This window comes from Vulpes vulpes, chromosome 12 (genome assembly GCF_048418805.1).
Source record: "Vulpes vulpes isolate BD-2025 chromosome 12, VulVul3, whole genome shotgun sequence".
NCBI classification, from domain to species: domain Eukaryota; kingdom Metazoa; phylum Chordata; class Mammalia; order Carnivora; family Canidae; genus Vulpes; species Vulpes vulpes.
The window spans coordinates 127,333,657-127,355,190 of record NC_132791.1 but is presented as its reverse complement, the minus strand read 5'-3'; the positions used below and the strand labels follow the sequence as shown (position 1 = coordinate 127,355,190).

The following is a 21,534-nucleotide window of genomic DNA, read 5'->3' as shown; positions in this document are numbered from 1 at the left end:
CTCACCCACCTGCAACTGCAGTCTCCGAAGTCTCCACCCTAGGCTCGCGGCCTCCGCAGGCCCCACTGCGATTGGCCCGAACCGCTGTCCCGTCAGCGTTTCTTCGAGTGTAACTGGCGTAACTCCGGAGCTCTGGGCCTTGGTCCCGCCCCTCGCTCGCCCGGGCCCCGCCCCCGTGACGTCACGCGCTGCCGCAGAGCGCCGAGCGCAGAGGCGGCCTCCGTCTCCGCCCCTAGCCGCTCGCTCCTAGAAACGCGGGCGGCGCGGGAGCGCGAGCGCGCCCGGTGGGCGGGCGTCGAGCACGTCGCCGTCTGCCCCGCCCCCCGCCCCGACGCCGCGAAGGGGGCGGGGTCACGCCGGCGTCCGCGCCATCGGCGAGGGGGTGGCGGCGAGGTCCTCTGTCGGCCGTGGTGTGAGCCGCGCCGCGGTCCCGCTCGGTGCCGGCCATGGAGGGCGTGCGCTGGGCCTTTTCGTGCGGCACCTGGCTGCCGAGCCGCGCAGAATGGCTGCTGGCCGTGCGGTCCATCCAGCCCGAGGAGAAGGAGCGCATTGGCCAGTTCGTCTTTGCCCGGGACGCCAAGGCAGCCATGGTACTGGAGCGGAGGGGTGCGGAGGGCCGGGGCCGGGGCCGGGGCCGCGGCCGGGGCCGGGGCCGGGGCCGGGGTGGGGGGGCGGGCCCCCTGTGGCGCCCTTTGTGCGGCGAGGCGGGCCGGCGGGCCTCGGGGCGGAGCGGCGCCTGACGGGGCCCGGGGGCGGAGGGGGTGGGGGCTGGGGTCGCTGGGAGAGGCCTCCGCCGGCCCCTGAGCACCCCTGAGCACCGGGGAGCCCACTGGGGAAGGCGGGCCTACAGTGGAAGGGAGAAATACTTGAAGGATCTTTTGCAAAAGATCATGGGCTTTGTCATTTCATACCCTTGGGCATGTTTGTGTCATGTTTTAGTGACAATGGAACGAGTCCATGTGAAACGAGTCATGCATTGCTAATGACTGATGCCGAGTGATGGGTACGTAGGATCTAGAAATACTCGGACATATGCACAAAGATGTGGGTACAACGGGGCTGTTCTCTGACATTTCTTAAAACAGCTAAACCAGAGCCAGCCTAAATATTCGGTGATAGGGGAATCGCCCATCAGGAGGAGCGTCTTGATATTATGAAATAGTACGCTACAGTTAAAAGGGCACCTACCAGACCCACCTGTACAGACATAAAATAATCCCCAACACTTTTATGAAGCTTAGGCGTGGTGCAGTACTCCATGTAGTAGGATCTCGGGTATGTATCTACGTGGGAAAAAGAAGCATTTCTAAATAAACACATATTTAGATGCTTGAAGAAAAGACCAGAAGGGTGCAGGATTGTTAACGTTGGTGACTTGTTGAGAGGAGGAAATTGCCAGAGGGGACTTGAACTTGTTTCTTCTACCTTCTTAAGCATTACTTAAATCTTAGTGCAGCGTGTTTAGTGCTTCTGTACTTTTAAACACTTAAAAATGATTTTTTTTTTAGAAACCACAAAAATAGACTTTGTGTATTACAGGCAGGGTACCTGAATCTTGAGTAGACATCAATCCATACCACATGTTTTACTTACTTAACAGGCTGGTCGTCTGATGATAAGGAAATTAGTTGCAGAGAAATTGAATATCCCTTGGAATAATATTCGTTTGCAAAGAACTGCAAAGGGAAAACCAGTTCTTGCAAAAGACTCCTTGAATCCCTACCCCAATTTCAACTTTAACGTCTCTCATCAAGGGGACTATGCTGTGCTTGCTGCGGAGCCTGAGCTACAAGTTGGAATTGATGTAATGAAGACTAGTTTTCCAGGTAATGTGGCATTTCTGCAGCACTAGAGTCACCACGTGTCTTGTTTTCTCAGTTCTTATCTGTTCAGAAATCTGGCCAGGAGGTGTATTCTAAATACTTAAACTTTGGAAATATGTGCTCCGTACTCAAGTGGTATATCTGAGAGCGTATATCGGAAAAAGAGTATATTTCCCTTTTTCCTTGAATATTAGCATTCTTCTATGTAAGGGAAAGTTTTTCCATGACTGAGGATGCCTGTAACACTTTGCCTAGAAGCAGAGTCAAAATACAAAGGTTTTTTTGTTTGGAGTATACCTCAGCTTGTTAAATAAGACTAAATTTGAAACTATTTTCCAAGTTTGTTAAATTTTGTAAAGAACAGTTTTTAAATAGCTGTTTGCCTTTTATTTAAATAATAGATGTTAAAACTGAAGTTGAGGAACAGTTTTGAAGAGCATTCTATTCAGAAAACATAATAATTATTTTGTAGGAACTCAAGTATTTTCCAAAATTTATCAGTAAGTTGTAGTTTTGCTTAAAAAAATCTCAGTGGTAAAGTATATTTTAGTCCTTAGGTAGAGATAACATGTATTTATACTATATCTAAATACAGTTCTTTGCGGCACGTTTACATTAGTGAGAATGAAGAGCGAGCAATTAGTGAAATAATTAAGTTGCTTGTATTTTGCTTTAGAAATGTGTAGTTGGTGGCCTTAGGAACTGTTGACATTGATTGCGGGGTTGAGTGTACCCAGGCAGTTTTACTAGAGCGCAGCTTCTCTTCACTGCTCTTTAGTTTTCATCATCTTACACATGTAGTGAGCACTTTCTTTGTGCTAGCACGTTTTACCAAGTGTTGTACATATATTGTCCAGTTTCATTTCCCAGCCACCCCACGATGAATGTGCTAGTGTTTGTGTAAGGAGGTCCCGAACAGGCTGAGAAGAGAACCAGCATCCTTCTAATAATTTCAGAGGGTGACTTCTGCATCTCCACTCTGTCTTCACCACAGAACCTTTTCTTCTGTTGTTCTTAGTCTGGAGTCTGAAAGGTCTATGTTAACCTCACCCCCTCCCCAGTTTCTGCAGAGATCACTTAGAACTCACTGTCCATCACCACTGGCTTACTGTAGGGAAGTCTTTGTGAAACCTCTGTGGTGGCTAAGGTCTTCAGTTCTAGGCTTTCCTAAAATAAATTTCCTTCATTCCAGTAACCTGTCTCAGCTTGTAATTACGTGTCGGGATATTTAACTGTCTTTCCTGTGGTCTTTAGAAGCCACACAAGAGCAGGAATTGTGAGCTACCTCGAGGTTGCCATCCCATGTCTTACCCCCCCCCACCCCACCCCTAGTGGAGTTGGTAACCTTGTCCACTGAATATTTGTCAGATGGATGAAGCTATGCTCTCTGCTGCTACCATGAGGCTTCAGACGATGGGTGTGAGTCTCCTCACTGCTGCTGTCATGGATTTACCACCACTTCATGTTTTTCTGACCTGCCCATAAACCTTTCCATTAGAGCTCTGTTCTTTACTCAGGAAATGTTCTTAGTAGTAATGGGGGATTCTTGACCTAAAAATCCCTGGGTAAGCATCAAGGTATTTTTTTTTTTAACCTCCTAAAATTGTTCATTACATTTAGTGTGAATATGCACGTGTGTTTTTCTCAGGAGAGAATCTGGTTTTCAGCAAGGTCATAGGAAGCTTATTCAAGGGGTGTCTGGATGGCTCAGTGGGTTAAGCATCTGGCTTCGGCTCAGGTCATGAGCCCAGGATCCTGGGGTCAAGGCCTGCATCGGGCTTCCTGCTCAGCACACAGTCTGTTTCTCCCTCTTCCTTTGCCTGCCCTGCCCCCCCTGGTGGTGCACTCTGTCTCTCAAATAAATAAATAAAATCTCTCTCTTTTTTTTTTTTTTTTTTTTTAAGATTTTATTTCTTTATTAGAGAGAAAGAGAGAGAGGCAGAGACACAGGCAGAGGGAGAAGCAGTCTCCATGCAGGGAGCCTGACATGGGACTCTCGATTCCTGGACTCCGGGATCACGCCCTGGGCTGGAGGCGGTGCTAAACTGCTGAGCCACCCGAGCTGCCCAATAAATAAAATCTTAAAAAAGAAAAGCTTATTCAGAAAAGGTGAGCATGAGAAGGAGCACATATGGTTTCATAGCTTTTATTTTGTCCTTGGTCCAAAAATCAGAATTTATCTGAGAAGCCAGTGGTCCTTGCAGTGCATCAGCACAATTACACAGTGATGCATGGCTTCTCAGGTTGATACCTGCCTTGAAATTAGGCCTGTGAGACAGATTTTATTACTAGCTGGCTTCATGGACTTTGTTGGCTTATGGTCAATACTAGATACACAAGTAGTTACTAATTGAAGCTTTTAATAATTGGTAAGGTAATTCAGCAGAAATTGAAAACTCAGTTTACTATTAATTATATTTATTAGAGCTCCCCTCACGCACACCTTTTTTTGGCTGATCTTATTTGGCTAATCACTGTGTCCAGGCCTTTTTACTATACTTTCCTTCATTGCCAAAGTGCTGTTGACACATCTCTTCACATGGGGGAAGAGATATTTTCCAGTTGTCACTAGTGTTGTGATTGTCACTCATTTCTGAAGTAGGAATGTACAGTTTCATCACTGACTTCGCTGGAGATTTCTTTTGAATTGCCCTGCTTATCCTCATAAGTGAGGGGAGTTGCCTGGTGAGGGAGGATATAAGTTTATACTTTGTGTCGGACAGCATTTATTAGATTGTCCACTCAGGATGAAGTCAGCCTTTGGGGTATCTCTAGTGCATTGAAAGACTAGCTTTCCTATTGTTTCTTTTCCTTTTGTCGATAGGTGAACATTGTGTAAGGGACTTAGAGTCTTTCCTTCAAGGTGGCCATTTCTGCCTGGTGCAGATCATTGTCCTTGCTCTCCTGGTTTTGCTGATGGTGCTGTTGTGGACGATAGGGAGAAAACTTGATGGATCTGAGGAGCTCCGGGGGTTCTTCTTCTAGTCAGATCTCCCCACAGGTGGGGAGATGGTTATACCTACAACTTTATTCTCTGCTAATGGAGAAAAGGACTTTACACAAAAGTAACTTGTGCATGGTTGGCACTCAGTAAACATCTATTAAATGGATGTCCAGAGAAGATGGATTATAAGATCTTGGGGACCCGAGTATAAGGCAAGGATCAGTGCAGTACCTTTCTAGTCCTGAGGATAAGGGACTTAACTTTTTGTAGAGGTGATTTTGTTAAACATCATTATAATTTGCTATTCTCAATTGGGAAATTGTCTTTTCCTTCATTTTCTAATTTTTATCCGACATCAAAGACTTTTGTAGTTGTAAAAGAAAACATAGTTTTATAAATTGTTTAGTTTTATTCCCATATTTATAAAATAAGGTAAGATAGATTATAAAAATTATGATTGAAATTTGGGAAAAGACCAAAATTTTTCCATGATTTTACATTTTCAGGTTTCCATTTTTATTAAAAACATTGCTGGATATTAATTGGCAGAACAGAATGACTTGATATTTTGAGATTTAATACTAATTTAATAGCTTTGAAATGACTGTCAGAGAACTGTTTTGGAACAGCTGCTTCATGAATGAAGTACAGTAAGTAAAAAAAAAAAAGTACAGTAAGTATAAAGAGGTGGTACTAGAAGGTTGGGAAGGTGGGAGAGTGTACTCGTCTCCTTCCATCGCACCATCCCTGGGTTACTGCAGTCCCTTCCTCATTGGTTCCCCTTTTGTCCCTACCCAGGTAGTACATTTCTCTGTGCACAGGAGACTGATCTTCAAAAACTACAGCAGTTTTCTCAGAACTCTTGGGTTGGTTCTTAATAAAATCTAAGCCCCTTGATGTGACCTATGTCTTCCCATTTCTGGCTGCTCTCCGTGCCCACTGCCGGTTGTCCACACTCATCTTGTGTTACCTTGAGCGTAGCCCACTTCTCCATGTCCATAGCCCTTCCTTCTGCCTGTTCCCTCCCCTCTTCTTGAGTACGTCCTTAGAAAACAGTCTTCTGACCTCATGATCTTTTCCTCAGGGCCCTTGTCATCTGCGATGATAACTTAGTTATTGGAGAAGGTCAGAGGCCATGGCTTGTTTTGTTTTTGCCGCAGTATACCGGGTACTTAGCAGGTGCTCCATAAATATTTATCACGTACAGATAATCTAGGTTTACTGAGAGCATTTGTTGAGAAATGAAAAAATGAGTACACAACCACAATGGAAGATGTTTTTCATCTAAGATTCTAGTTGGAATATTAACTGGTCTTATCAGTGAGTTACGATTGCAAATAGTTCTTCCTCTGGGTCTTCCCCATCCATTTTTCTGCCCAGCTGCTATCTTCTTCACCTCCACTCTTCTCGGGTTCAGCTCTCACTCTTGTCGCTGGTATGTCTGTTCTGCTGTCCTTCCAGTGGAGACTGGTCTGCATTCTCCCAGACATGTGTTCTGCAGGACGTGCTGAAAGCATTTTTTTTTTTTAAGCTTGGAGACATATTGCCTGCAAGTCGCTTAAAGAAGTCCTACTTCCTTTTATACTCTGAACTCCTTACTGGAAAGCCGGGCCTTCACTGCAGAAAGGTTTCTTCTCCCTTCCCAGGTACGGGATGGGTCTTCACTGCACGGAGAATTTGAGTGAGGTTCGCAGTGTAGAACTAGTGTTTACTCAGCATTTCCTGTTTGTCACACTGTTAGAGCCTCATATGCGTTATCTTCATCTGCTTAAGCCTACCATGTAGGTATTATTTTTACTTTATAGAATAGAATAAGACAGGGGCCTGGGTGCCTCGGTCAGTTAAGCTGCCAAATCTTGATTTCTGCTCAGGTCATGATCTCAGTATTGTGAGATCGAACCCCACATTGGCCTCTGAACTTAGTGGGGAGTCTGCTTGAGATTCTCTTCCCTCTGCCCCCCTGCTTGTGCATATGCTCACACACACTTTTTCTCTCAAATGAATATGTAAATCTTTAAAAAAAAAAATAGAATAAGACTCTGGCCTAAAGTGACAGCTCAGAAGTAGAGGATCACAGATTTGTACCCATGATACAAAGACCACATATTTATTCACTGCACTCTGATATATGGCTTCTCAGTACTAGATTTTATTGGTACCTGTTTAAGGATTTGCAAGTAGAAAAATATATGAAAAATTCTATGAAAGTGGGTTAAATGAATTTAAAGTTCTTCTGGAGGAACTGTGTCTTAAGAGTATGAAAAATACAGCGAAGGGAGCTGGCTTTACCATTTTCTGCAAGTATGTTAGGCATTTTAATTAAGCATTGTAGACAAAGCCCAGTGTTAGGAGAAGTATACACAACGAAGAGAGTTAAGAGTTAGAGCCCAGTATTTATATAAACCAGTTCAGTGGATAATGATCATTTTTTAAAGTACATTACTTTAATCACTAGAGTAATAACTTAATGACTATTTGAATTTTTTTTTGTATCAACTACTTATTACTTTCTAATCATTGTATAAAAGATCTTTGTATATTATGGATATTAACAGTTTGACCAAATTTGTTGGATTTTTTTTCCCATTCTATTATACGTTTATCTTTTAAATTTAGTTATATTTTTGGCCATGTGAATTTTATTTTTTAATTAAATACATCTATCTTTTCCTTGATAAATTCTGGATTTTTCTTTTTTAAATTTTTTTTATTTATTTATGATAGTCACAGAGAGAGAGGCAGAGACACAGGTAGAGGGAGAAGCAGGCTCCATGCACCAGGAGCCCGACATGGGATTTGATCCCGGGGTCTCCAGGATCGCGCCCTGGGCCAAAGGCAGGCGCCAAACTGCTGCACCACCCAGGGATCCCTGGATTTTGTTTTCTTTGGAGAAAATGTTTAAATTGATGAGTCTATTAGATTTTGTTCTAAAATTGTAACTTTATTTTCACACTTAAATCTTTCATTCCTCTAGATTTGTGTGTGTATTTTGTTTTCTGTCCTAATGGTGAACAATTCCACCACCACCAGCACTGGGTAGATTAAGGCATAAACCTGGGAAGTGCCTAGAATTATTAAGTACCTAATAAACTTTCGCTTTAAGACACTTGTGTTGGTTGTTGTTGTTAAATGTATAGAATGGTGGTCAGGATGCTTCTTAAAAATGCAGATTCCTTGAAACCACCCCACACCTGCTGGGACAGAATTTCTGAGATTGCAGCCGGGATTCTGTATTTAAACATTAAACAGTTTGTCAGGTGAGTGGTGGACGAATTAATGTTTGGGAAACACTGTGTTAGATGTAATTTACAGAGCCAACAAAGAGAAAGACCCTAACACATCCACTTTTTTTAATGACTGAACTCACTAGAAAGGCATCAGATCCTGTCTTACACTGTACAGCAGGATTAGAGTTAGGTTTTCATAACAACGACTAGTGCGCAGTGGAAGTGTCTAGTTTGTCAGACTTCTGGAGCAAGGATTCCTGTGAAGCTTAGAAAGGTGAGAAGAAACCCCAAAGTCAGCAGATGTGATTGATCTCACATTAAGTCTTCTCTCTCACAAGGGACATTTGTAGCAAGCATGGTGGACAAAGGTTAATACTGTTACTCTATAAAATGCTTGTAAATATTGATGGGAAAAGCACTTGGGACTCACTTGGTGAATGGACCAGGGACTTGGTTCACGCAGCAGGAGCTTCAACGACAAGGTCAGAGCGTCAGTCTGCGGGGAGCTGAATAGTTCTGGGCATGTCACATGTGTGCTCCTTAGTTCTGCAGCTTTAGAAACCCCACAGAGATGTTAAGTAAACACCAGCACAGAGGGATGGAGCTCAGATATACACATTTATCTTCTGGACATGGCACTGAAGCTCTGAAGAGCGCAGGAGTGTATGTGCACGCGCAAGGTAGGGTGTGAGCACGTGCGTCCATTCCCAGGGCTCCTGGCAGAGCACTACAGACTCCAGTGTCTTAAAACAACAGAAATTTCTCATGCTCTGAAGGCTACAGGTCAGTCAGCGTGTTGATGAGGCCATGCTCCCTCTCATCGTCTCCTCTCTTCTGGGAAGTACCCTTTTTGGCCTCTTTCTGATCCCCTGGCAGTGGTTGGCAGTCCTTGGCTTGTAGCTGCATCACTCTGGCTTTACCTTTTTTCTTGTATTCTCTCTATGTGCTTTGTGCTTCTCCTTAGGAGGCCACCAGTCATTGGCCATAGGGCCTCCTCCAGTGTGACTCATCTAGACTTGATTACATTTGCACGCTGCACATTTGGGCACGTTTCCTAGGTTCTGGGTGGGCAGGGATTTTGGGAGGCACTGTTCAGTACAGTCCATCCTCTGCCTACCCTGTCCCCATTTCTATCCTTTCCATATACAAAACGAATTAATCCCTTCCCCGCCTCTCCAAGTCCTACCCTATTCCAGCATAGAATTCCAAAATTTCTTCTGAGTATCATCAACTCAGAAAGTTCCCAATCTCATCTTGTGAATGGTCTAACTCAGGGAGAGGTGAGGCTGATTAGGCTCCCCACTGAGGCAGAATTTCCCCTTCCTTCAGTTAACCTGTCAAACCAGAAAACAAACCAGCTCCTCCTGTAACACCCTTGAACTGGCATAGGATAGACATTCCCATTTCAAAAGGGAGAAGTTGGAAGAAAAAAGGGAAGACATGGGTCCCACACAAGTTTGAAGTCCAGCAGGGCAAATTACCTAAGATTTCAGGGCCTGAGAATAGTCCTGGGTGTCTACACCCTGCCTTCAGGGTCCTTCCGTTTCCTTGAAGGACAACACGTTGACAGCCGAGGAGTCCTGTCCTCGCTCTGTAGGCCCATGTGTTGACATGTGTATGTTGAGAAGTGAGCATTTATGTAAACATGAAGAGCAGCTCGCACTCAGGACTGCCCGTGTGTGGGGTTCCCAGCCTAGGTCGTGCACTTCTGTCAGTGTGCTGAGGGCCTGCAGAGCTGCTTTGTTGGGAGGGCCCTAGAGGCTTTGTGCATTCACTGGTGAAGCCCACTGTGAGTAGCTCAGACAAGTTTGCTTTATTTTGGGTTTGTATCTGGATAAATTCTCAAGTGAGCTGGTAAATCTTAGGTTATTGTGTACATACTAAATTTTGGAAATCTGTCCCTTCCCAAAGAAGTGGGGATGTGTGTAATCCAGTATTTAGAAAATGACACTACTAGAATTTCTAATATGACTTCCTGTCAAAAGTTCAATGTTGTTATTTTGAAGTGCGTTCATGGACATTGCTCAGCCCCGCCTAAAATCACAGATCCTTTTTCTTTAAGGAAGAAAGGTGAACTGCACCTGCAATGCTGGTGTAGATACACATGGTGACTTTGTTTGGAGGCCGGATTGATGCAGGTGGGCTTTGAGGTTCTTGGATTAGTAGGATTCTTTTTTTTCCAGAGGCTTGCAGTAGCAGCTAGAGGCATTTACTTTAAGTTATTTCATTGTGGGTCATTACTATATGTTTCATGAACTTCCCAGTTGCTCTGTGGTCATGATTAGTTGATCATTGTGGACACTTAGTTAATATATACTGCTTTTCCTAAAGATTAAGCTATGGGGGGGGGGAGGGGAGGGACCTTGTTTCTGTAAACTTGGTTAGTCTAGAATGATAGAAGTTTTGAGTCATTTTCTCTCTCTCACTATATATTGTTAGTTCTCAAGCATATAGTAGGATGATTAAATCAAAGACTGTATTAGGATTTTCCAGATCATATGGCTGATAATTGTGCTTACTTCAGATAGTTTGAGGGACAGATGTGTTCTGGTATTTCCTAGTGGTATTTTTTTTTTTCTTTAAATTCTAGTGTCCTAGATACAAACTGTATCTAACAGACTTCATCCACTGTGTATTTCCACTGTGGTGCCACAGTGTGGCGCTGTCGTGCTTTGGCTGAATAGTCACAAACTCCTTTCTGTCAAATCTCTTATTTTGAGGAATGCATAAGATGCTCTCAAAGTATATGAAAACACACTCATTGGATACTGTTTTAGCTGTGTATAATCAGTTTGTGATTGCTTTCAGTGATTGTGCTAGATTGCTTTTTATGTTAATCAGTTACTTTTTTATTAGCATGCATATTTAAATTTTTTTCCTTGATTGCCCCATTTTATTTAAAAAATCAGAGGGCTTTTTGAAGGTTATGAAGAAACCAACAAAATGAGACTATAGATGACAATAGGCATGTATTTTTTAAGTATGGCTTTTTGGGTAGTGTTCTATTGAAGCTACAGTTTACTCAAAATATGCAATACTGTCTTCCAAATCCAAGGTAACTTTTTCACCGTTGTTACTGTTCTGTGCCAGAATCTGTTCAAGAGGAAAAAGTTTATGATTTCTGTAGATACGGTGCTCCCAGGACTTGAAGTCTGCAGGTTTACTTTTGTCACTTTTGCAAGCCTGCTGTCTTTGGTGTGTTTTCTCAAGCCAGCATGTGCTAGTTTGCTTGCTTTTTGTTAAGTTTTAATCAGGGGAATAAAGGAACGTATTGGGGAGGAAGAGGTCCATGGCTTGAGGAAGAATCCCTTACCCCAGGACTCCAAGATCATTTTAGTATTTCAGTGCTGTTACGTGAAATGACTTTATAGCTTTACTGGACTACTTTCAGGAAATACTAGTCTTTTAACAATATGAGTAGATACAAACAGCAAATATTAGTTGAGTTCATAGAATATATTGAAATGTATTCTTAAGAAGAATGAAGTACCGGGGAGCAGAAAGATCAATTAAATGAGCTCGATGAACCTGAAAGTAAATGAGAGTGTTTGTCTTGATCTGTAAGGGACCACATATCACTCATTGTAGGGTCATCAGAAATATTTCCTGGCTAAAAAGAAGAGACTCTTGACTCTGTTAAAGTGGGAATGGTAGGGGAATCATGAACAGTTGTGTGGAAGGACCTGACTTTTAATATTTTCAATAAATAATTGAAATAAATAACATTTAAGTATTCAATAAATAAATTCAATATTTATTGACAGTACTTTGGGAATAGTACTTGGTTCCTGTAGGAGAAATCGTAAACTGTCTTTGGAGATGAGAACCAGGTCTGTTCTGCTCATCATGATATCCCTAGCATCTAGCACTTGGGTGTTTTTAGAGTGAATGATCATCATAGGAGCCCTAATTGTTGAATCCTTGTGGGGTGAGTTGGCGATAAAGTGCCAGTAAAACATTAAGTAGAGGGATTTGGCATCTTTTTTCTCCAGAGAAGCTTCTAATGCCCATATACAATGTGGTGGAGGCTGTCACATCAAGCGTTGTAATCCATCAGTTGGAGCGTCAGATTTTAGAGCTAGGTATTTCGGAAATGGTAGACAAACTGTGTTAACACAGTCTGCAGAAGGAATACCTTAGGAGATTGTCTTCCTGGAAAATAATGTGGTCGTGAGTGAAGGACCTAGGACAGTAGGCCATTAGGAAGTAACTTAACCACATAATAGTTAAGTTCATTTATTCATATAGTAAATATTTGTGATTCATCTCCCTTGGGCTATGGAGGCTGATGGTGTGTGAGGCCAGGAACCAGGACTAGTTTGTAACTGTTTTAGGCACGTTTGTGTAACATTCATACATAATCTGCATGTTTGTAGAGTAAATAAATGAATAACAGTAGAAATGTCTTTCTCAGTGGTAAAGATAGACAAACCACATAGTTCTATTTTGGAAAAATGTTATACGAAAAGCATATCTTGTAATTTTAATTTGCATCTTAGCTCTTAATTCTGAGAATTGGATCTTTGAGTTCTTTTGTTATTTCTGTTTAGAATGCTCTGTAATACTTTGTCTACATAGAACTGGGTGTCATTATTTTTAAAATGAGCGTATTTCACGGGCGCATCCCCAAAAAGACAAAATAAAAGCTGTTTTTATTTGGAGATGTCAAATTAGAAAACATGTTGAGAGACCATTATTTTGAAGGAAATAAGCATATGTTAATTTTCCAAAGTGGTGACTTAGAATAAAAACAAAAGAATAATCCTCAGCTTTTTTTTTTAACCTGTTCTCAGAAACTTATAATAAAGAAATTGCTGTTTTTCTTTTTTTCTTTTCAATACCAAAGTAAAAGTGTAAGCCCCAAAGGATATCTATTTTAAGAGTGTTTGTTGTGGATTTCTGATACTCTACCACATATCGGAAATTTTCTCTTAGTTACATAGAATTTATACCACATTTGGTTGCTAAATTGTATCAGATTTTTGGAAGGTATCTGTTGATATAACCGTGTGTGGGTTTTTTTCCTTAATTATTTATTAAGCTGCAAAATTTCACAACTTCTATTGTGCTCCTTCTTCTGGGCTAACTGCTGTTGGTCACTGTGTATTATTTTAATTCCTAGCTTTGATTTGCTGACATTTTGTTAAGGATTATTGTGATTATATTCAAAAGTAAGGTTGGCTTGTAGCTTTTACTCTACTCTTAACAATTCTGGTGATAGAATAGCTATTTTTAATTCTGTATTTCCTCAATCGGCAGGTCGTGGTTCAATTCCAGAATTCTTCCATATTATGAAAAGAAAGTTTACCAACAAAGAATGGGAAACAATCAGAAGCTTTAAGGATGAATGGACTCAACTGGATATGTTTTACAGGAATTGGGTATAATTTCTTTCAAATTTTGAGAGTAAAAGTCTATGGTGATCCATTACCTTCACTAAAAATGGGAGCAAAAGTCCTTTGGTCACACAGTAGTTCCTAGAGTGTTTGAAGTAAATGCCTGATTACTTGGGAGCTTCATGATTTTTGTGCATCGTTGTTATGTCATAATGCCATTTAAGAAAATCAAACGTATAATCAGTGTTCAGTTAGAAAGTACTTGACTAAAGCTAAAGCAAGACCTTTTATTTATCACTGTTTATAAATAATGGTTAATGTTTTTGTTTTCAAAGGAACTCCTGTACATGACACCCAATTTAACAAACACTAATATAATATTTACTGCATGCCAGGAGACATGTGCTTTTCATAAGTTAAGCAATTAGCTATCATGACAGTGCTGTAAGGAGGTCTGGTTAGGATCATGTTACACGTGACACAATGGAGGCACCAGGAGATTAAATGATTGACCTTAACATTGCACATCTGGCTTTACTCTGTGCTACTATAAGCATAAAAATAGTAATAGTTTTTTTAAGATTTTATTTATTTGAGAGAGAGTGCATGCATGAGAGAGAACATGAGCAGGAGGAGGGGCAGAGGGAGAGGGAGAAACCAGACTCCCTACTGAGCAGGGAGCCCACCACCACATGGGGGGCTTCACTGGGGACTCCGGGATCATGATCTGAGCTGAGAGCAGTCATTAACTGACTAACCCTCCCGGGCACCCCAAAAATAATTTATAGCTCTAATGTAGCACAGAATTAAAGATCCAGTTGCTTTGGGCCTGTTTATGGACAGTTTTACCTGCTGAATGCTCTAACAAGAGAAAAAAAAAATCTCTATTTTAGGCACTGAAAGAAAGCTTCATAAAAGCCATTGGTGTTGGACTAGGCTTTGAATTGCAAAGGCTTGAATTTGATATATCCCCATTAAATCTGGATATCGGCCAAGTTTATAAGGAAACACGTTTGTTCCTGGATGGGGAAGAAGAAAAAGAATGGGCATTTGAAGTAAGAAATTTATCACATTTATTATAAGAATTTGCTTATTTTGTGCAAATCTGATATTTGTTTGGGGAGGCTGGTGGTTGAAACTAGGTACAACTGGAATCCACTGTGGGTGCTTGGAAGGTGAGATTGGGGATACTGTGAAAGCATGTAACTTTAAGCTGATCCTTGAAAGAGAAGTCTTAGTGAATTAAGTCAAATGAGAAGGGAAAAGTGGCCCTGGCATAGAAAGTGCTTTTTTTGTATGAATAGCCAAAGGAAGCCACTTTGTACCATGAGGAGGGGATTTGAGAGAGAGTCCAGGTTAGACTACTAAGATCATGTAAGCATTATTGGCTGGATTAAAGATTTTGTCTCTTTCTATATTTGGTTTCTGTCACTAGTAGTTCTTGGTTGCTAGAGGGAGAAACCCACCACAACTCATTTAAGCCAGAAATACAGTATTATAGGCTGTTAGAGTGATTCATATAACAGGCCTAGAAATAGCTGGAATTTGGAACTAGAAAACTCAGAAATCTCTTATCTTTTACTTTTTACTTTCAATACGACCTGGTTCAGTTTATTAGAGACTGAAAATTCTAGCTTGGACGTGATCAAGAATCCATTACTTATTGTAACAAATGCAAAGGACTTTCTACTTAATCTGAATGTTGTATCTCACACCTGGAAAAATAATACCCTAAAAAAAAAATATGAAATCTTATGTCAAGAGGAATGTCACCTTTTATAGGATCTCTGTTTCTATAACAGTTGCTGAGGAAGTTCATCACCAAGGCGTTCCAAATAATGAGGCTGGATGAAATAGAAATTATTTACATTGAAAGGAAAGTGGTTAAAGAAGTAGATATGTGTTAATATTTAGGACAGATACACTTTTCAGTACTTTGCCATTGGAAAAAAAAATTATAAAATTTGAATGTCTTAAGTTAGTTTTGTCTTTGTTTGTAAGATAGGCTGCATATGAAAATAACATGCAATCACTGAAGCAGGTTAATCTTTGTAATTTAATGCTAAACTATCTCCTAAAAAGGTAAAATGTTCTTGTTCCCTTTTGGTTTGTTGGAGATTATAGGGAACTTCTGGTATTCACAGTAATTTTATGGATAAAATGTATAAGCTTAGGAAAGTCTTGAAAATTTAGAAAGTCTTGGAAGTTAAATCTTAAATTTAGTAGCCCTGAATGAACAATCATTTCAGTAGGTAGTTAAGTTGTTGGTTTCATTTTTTGTTTCAACTAATATTTATTATATGTATTGTCCTCGGCAGAAAGGACTTAGGACAGAGTTCCTCATCTCCTAGAGCTTCCATTCCATAGAGGTCTGTTGAGTATGAAGTGTTATAACTGAGTCATTCATGTAAAGTGGTTTCTTTCCATTTGCTGTGTCGTATTTCCTATTTACATGATGCTGATGAGGTCTGAGTAGATATGATGAAGCTTTATTTTGAGTCATTCTCTCTGAATTGTGGCTTTTAATGAGCTATGTGGGTAGGCTGAGCAGGGTATCCTGGCATTTCATGGACGAGTGGAATGAAAACTAGTAGTTGTTCAGTTAACTTGGGATACTCCCCTTAGATACAGACACCACAGAATTCATGATATAAGTGGTTTTGTAAAAGTGGTTACAGCCTAAACATGTCTGTGTTACAATGTGTGCATTATCAGTATATTCAGTATGAAGAATGGAAGACCACGTGCCAAAAAGGGTAATTTTGTTTATAGTAATAAATATTGTGAGCTTGCTTTAGTCAAAGGGAAAATACATTTGGCCTGTTAAATCTTCTGACACTTAGCTAGTTACAATTTTTCTTCTTTAATTTGGGTATCTTAAGGTGGGAAGATATGAAGAGGATACTGTTTCTGATTTGTAGTTTCCTATTTCAAACTGATATTTTAGGGAGGAATGCTTTACTACGGTGGCTTTTCATTGGAAATTTTAATAGTGTGGGTGGTTTTAATATTTTATAAAGACCTAGAGGTAATGGCCCCAATATGTATTCTAAGTCCCATCCCCATTGTTTCAGACCTAAGGGAAAACAACACTATATGTTCTGTGAGTTTCCACAGAGTTTCCACGGGCCGTACATACTCTGTAGTTAATGAAATGCTTATAAGCTAGGGTTGCAGTCTTTTTTTTTTTTTTTACGTATACGCTTTTAAGTACGTACAAAATAAATATCACTAGTGAGGGCGGGTGACTCTAAATGTGCCACTAGACAGGACACTCCACCTAGGTTGTTTTCTGGTTGAAAATGCATAATCTAAGTTTAATCATTAAGAAACATCAGACCAAAAATGAGTAATGTTCTATTAATAAAAAGGGGGATAGTGGGGCCTATATTTTTAAATATTATTGTCATAAAAGACATCAAGGCTAGCAAGACAGGACAGCTGGAAGCTAGCTGTATTTGACCCTCAACGGGTTCTGGTACCAAGAGGTGGGAAGGCTATAAGGGACAGTATTGGATTAATTCACAAAAAGTGTAATACAGGTAATAGATATAAGTATTCCTTCAATGTAAATTTACTGAAGCTGTTAATTAGTGTGGTTATATAAGAGAATACCTGGGTTAGGAAGTACATATTGAAGTATTGACAAGTAAGAGACCATAAGAGACCACGATCTAGGTGACGTAGGTGAGGTGGGACTATGTATGTTTGTGTGTATATATAGAGATGGAAAGGAGATTTAAAAATATAAACAGAAGTACATCTCAGTTTGCACTTATAATAATGTTATTAACCATCTTTTATTTCTCAGGAAAGCAAAATAGATGAGCACCATTTTGTTGCAGTGGCTCTTAGGAAACCGGATGGATCTAGACAACAGGGTGTAAGATTTCTCTTACTTGTTACTAAAAAGCATGAATCAATGTTGAGTTTGTTCTTTATTGATGGAAATAATCACTTTGGTTTCTATCAGATTAGAAGTGTTTGTTTAAGATTATAGATTTAGAAGTGTTTTTCATTATCAGATCCTTAAGATCATCTGGGGTTTCACAGAAATTTTTTAAAAGCGTGTTACCTATTTCTTCACAATCAAGAATATTACAAAGGAGAAATTTTGGTAGTATTTTCCTAGCACTTATATTTCAGCAGAAGTTCAAGATAACTTCTTTGAAGTTAACAATGTCTTTGTCATCTTCTCAGTGGTTTATTTCCCAGTGAACTGGGGCTGTGTGGGATGTTGAGTAATGGCATTATCTGGCAGGTTGAATGCCTACCCCCTTCATCATAATCTTCCAAATTATTCCCAAGGTTCCAGGCTCAGACGTGTGAGAGACCGTGTGTCGTGTTGTGACAGAACATGGGTCTCTGTTCTTCCCATCAGCCTGTGTTTGCTTTCTTCTGCTCTTAATTGCTATGTGAAGAAATTAAACAAACACCTTTTGGGTCAAGGACCCTCAGCCTCCATATCCATAGTTGTGATTCTGCAGAAGTACTGTTTTAAGAATCCTGGTAGTGTTAGGAGACTCGAAGCTGCATGCATGTCTCTGTTTACAGGGAACCCACGTCAGGCACCAGAGCACAACCACTATGTGTGTGTCATTACCTCCAGCACAGTAACTCTGCACGCACCCCGCTTCTGATAAATCAGAGGATTTAGTCTTCATAGCTTAGGTAAAGGGGCGGCTTGTTAAAGTTGGGCCTCTTAACCTTGAAGCTGTTGTGGAGCAGGTTTTCTGTCCTACTGCAAAAGTGTCAGCCTCACACCGCGGGGGTGGGGTGGGGTTCTGTAAGCTGTCACTTGGGTACCTGCACTGCCTCCTCATGGTCTCCCTGGGGAGAGCCCCTTCAGGCAGCATTGATGTAGTGGGAAAAGGACAGGAGGACTGGCCAGCACACCTGGCTTCCAGCCCACGTCTGCCATTTTAACCTGTGGTGAACTGGCATGGAGTGCTGGATCTTCTTGAGTTTCAGTTTCTCCATCCACAAAATTAAGATGAGGTAAACCCATCAGCATGGTCATGAGTCATAAGTCATATGAAGTGGGTACTGGACCTTGTTATAGCACAGTATGAAATGCAAATACTCCCTCTACCAGAGTAGATCAGGTAGTAAAGAGGGTCTACATTGGGTTGTTGTGAATCTCTATTTGAGAACATGATGCATAGTTTAGATAGAGTGTTGAATGAGTCCTTTCATGTAGAGGTGCTGCGTCCGCATCTCTTGTGTTCGTTCTTAGGGAACTTTATCACATCTACCCTCCAGAGTGTTCTCAGAACTTTGCATTGTGGCCCTCCTCATCGGAAAAACCTAACTGCTTATTAAAAGTCACATATTAAAAAAAAATAAATAAAAGTCACATATTTTGTGGATCCTTTTAACTCATCTATCAGAATTTTTGGATGTGTGGCTCAGAAATCTACATTTGAAACAAATACCTTGGGTTATATACAAAAAAAGTTTAAGAATTAGGGTATTTTTTACTTTTCTTACCTTGTTATATTGGCAACACTGACATGAGTAATTAACAGTTCTCTAGAAATTCCACTATGTTGTAGTTTAAAATTACTGACCTCTAATAGTTTGGTCTTATTTCTCCTTTTCCTAATAATGAAATTGTAAGATATTAACATGAAGTAAAACAACGAGGTAATCTATTCTTTTCCGTTTTAGGTTCCACCTCAAGATGATTCTAAACCAACTCAGAGGCAGTTTACTATTCTCACCTTTAATGATTTAATATCATCTGCTGTTCCTATGACCCCTGAAGATCCTTCATTTTGGGACTGTTTTTGCTTCACAGAAGAAATTCCAATACGAAATGGTACAAAGTCATGATAGGATTCCCTGAGTAACAAAGGAAAATGAAAACTATTTGTAATCTTCTGTATTAACTAAAAAATAAATGCCTGATAGTATCAAATTTTACTTCAAAAACCAGTTTTTAAAGAATAACTTTTCCTATTAGAAACCACAAGCTGTCAGTTCAGGATAGCTCACTAGGATATGTGTTTCCTCTTCTTTTCCCCCAAATTGCACTGGATTGACAAGGAGTAGAAAAGGTAGCAGAATCCTAAAGTGATAAGCGCTTGTTGTAGAAAAGAATAGAAAATACAAATAGGCAAGAAGGAAACATTTAAATTCTTACCTTTCTGCGATCATGATTCCTAAAACCTGAAGTATCTTTCGAGCCCTCCTTCTAGGCAAATAAATCCATATTGGTACACTTTTTTTTTTTTTTTTAATGGAAACATGGTGGTGTATCTTTTTATTGTCTTAACTGCACATCTTCTGGTCATCATCAATAATTTGTGGCATAACCGGCAGGCACTAGAGGCTTCTGCTGTATAGTTCATATCAGGATGCTTTTGACCAGAGGTAATCGTGTCTAAATACAATGAACTTGAGTAGCTGGAGGCATGTCTCACCTCCCCTCACACAGTGCAGAGGAGCCCTCCAGGACACTTGCTCTGCTTGAGCCTCAGTTTGTTGGTTTTGCCTTCGGCTTCTCTCCCTCATCGTAAGAGCTGCTCTTGTAACTTCAGCTTCAGGCCTTCGTAGATTAGTATCTAACAGGCAGCTGAGGCCATTTCACCTCCCATGTCTCATTGTGTCAGGGAAGAGGGCTTGTCCAAATCCCGGCATTTCCCCTGACTTCCTGTTGATTCAGATCTCTGAGGAAGCTGTCATCCTGTCCCACATTGTGCACCTCTGTGAGAAGTGGACTCTGGGTAAGGGGGAGGCCGAGGGGTGGGGGCAGGGTGGCGAGCAACCTTGGTGTGGTGGTCAGGGGCATTTATCCTGCTGCCTGAGGCCTAAGTCAGGTGTGCTGTGGCCCACAGAGTATCTCCGGGTTGGGCTTTCTGTCTGCACTTTAACTACCAGCAGTGGTGCATGGATGATGGTCCTGTAACCACGTTGTGAGTTCCATGCTTATTTGAGGCCGTAAGAAAGCTTCTACAAGTGGCCCACAAGGCTTGAGCATTTTTAGAGCTCTGTGAGTCTTGCCAGATGACTCCAGCAAGGCCCCACACCTTATTACATGTCCGGTTGTTGTGTGTGTGACACACACCCCCCCCCCCCCCCGCCCCCTCTCCCATACACATTCTCCCTGGTCAGCTGTAGATACTATCCCTTTTAAAATTTAATCTTTGCCAATATAAGTGAAAAATGGGATCTTATTTTTTTAATTTGTATTTCTTTAATTACAAATGAGATTGATACATTGGTGGTGCTTTGGGCTGTTTTTATTCCTTTCTTATGAACCGCTTTTTGTTGTCTCTGTCTGTTTTAATTTAGCAAATAGGACTTAGAGTGGGAACATAATATATAAGATGCCAAGACCATCATGTCAATGGCAAATCTCTCATGGCTGTAGTGCATGTCTTGGGGAGTTAAAGTCTTGTTACTGTTAAATATCAAGAAGTGAAATAATTTCATTGTTTTGTTACTAAAATTAAAAATTGTGTGTAAATTGTATAAAGTTAGATACTTCGTAAAAGAAAAATTGGAATGTTTTGTAATTTTTTATTTTATTAAGCATGCCCAAATATCCCACGCGTAGTGGATAATGTGTTTTTAAAAGATCAAGTAGCATCTAACACAGGAAACGTTGTTATTCCCAGCATGAATGTAATGGTGATATGAAAATCTGTCATTTGTCTTGTCATGATAATAAAGCTGTTACCTTTAGTGAATTTTTATGAGCCAGGCACTGTACTAGATTCATGCTGTTTTTCTGTTTTTTAAAGTTACACATAGTTTATAGAGTCAAACATTTGTAGGTTTGTTTTCTGAGTAAAAAATACCACCACCTTGACCTCACCCCTATGTCCTACCCCCAGGGCAAGCTTTCTTTGTTATCCATTATGATACCTTCCAGTAAGTGTGCTTATATTCCTTTTACTTAATGTTTCAATAGTAGGTGTTCTTTTCATTCCTAGTGTCAGGCTTAGGCCTCTGTTTCCCATCCACTGGATGCTTCCTTCCTGTCCTCCTTTTGGCCCAGCAGGCCTGTATTGTAATTTGGTGCTTTCATTGCTGACAGACTCAATGTTTGCACTGTGAAGATGATGGAATGCTTTGCACAGCCCAGTGATGTTCTCTTTATGCTCTCCATACAGGATTCTTAGTTCATGAGTTAACGGTTGGCTCTATACTTGGTACAAATGTGACCCCAGACTCTGCTGGGTGTATGAATATCCTCT

General features: G+C 40.7%; 2 protein-coding genes across 2 annotated transcripts in view; one reads left to right on the top strand and one right to left on the bottom strand.

Annotated features, from left to right (window-relative positions):
• KBTBD3 (kelch repeat and BTB domain containing 3) overlaps positions 1-249 on the bottom strand; it is a 32,586-nt gene extending 32,337 nt beyond the window's left edge. The window contains exon 1 of the mRNA XM_026006775.2: positions 10-249. The gene's annotated coding sequence lies outside the window, so the exon portion shown is untranslated. The remainder of the gene's footprint in view (positions 1-9) is intronic.
• Positions 188-21,024, top strand: AASDHPPT (aminoadipate-semialdehyde dehydrogenase-phosphopantetheinyl transferase). The gene is made up of 6 exons (XM_026006777.2): positions 188-590; positions 1,601-1,826; positions 13,254-13,375; positions 14,224-14,385; positions 17,142-17,213; positions 19,001-21,024. The coding sequence occupies exons 1-6, from the start codon at positions 447-449 to the stop codon at positions 19,163-19,165; spliced, it is 891 nt and encodes a 296-aa protein (XP_025862562.1). The 5' UTR covers positions 188-446; the 3' UTR covers positions 19,166-21,024.
• The last annotated feature ends 510 nt before the right edge of the window (positions 21,025-21,534 follow it).

Coding starts and splice junctions, on each gene's coding strand:
- AASDHPPT (XM_026006777.2), top strand. CDS start 447: ATGGAGGGCGTGCGCTGGGCCTTTTCGTGCGGCACCTGGCTGCCGAGC. Junction 591..1,600: donor GGGACGCCAAGGCAGCCATG/GTACTGGAGCGG, acceptor CTTACTTAACAG/GCTGGTCGTCTGATGATAAG. Junction 1,827..13,253: donor AATGAAGACTAGTTTTCCAG/GTAATGTGGCAT, acceptor CTCAATCGGCAG/GTCGTGGTTCAATTCCAGAA.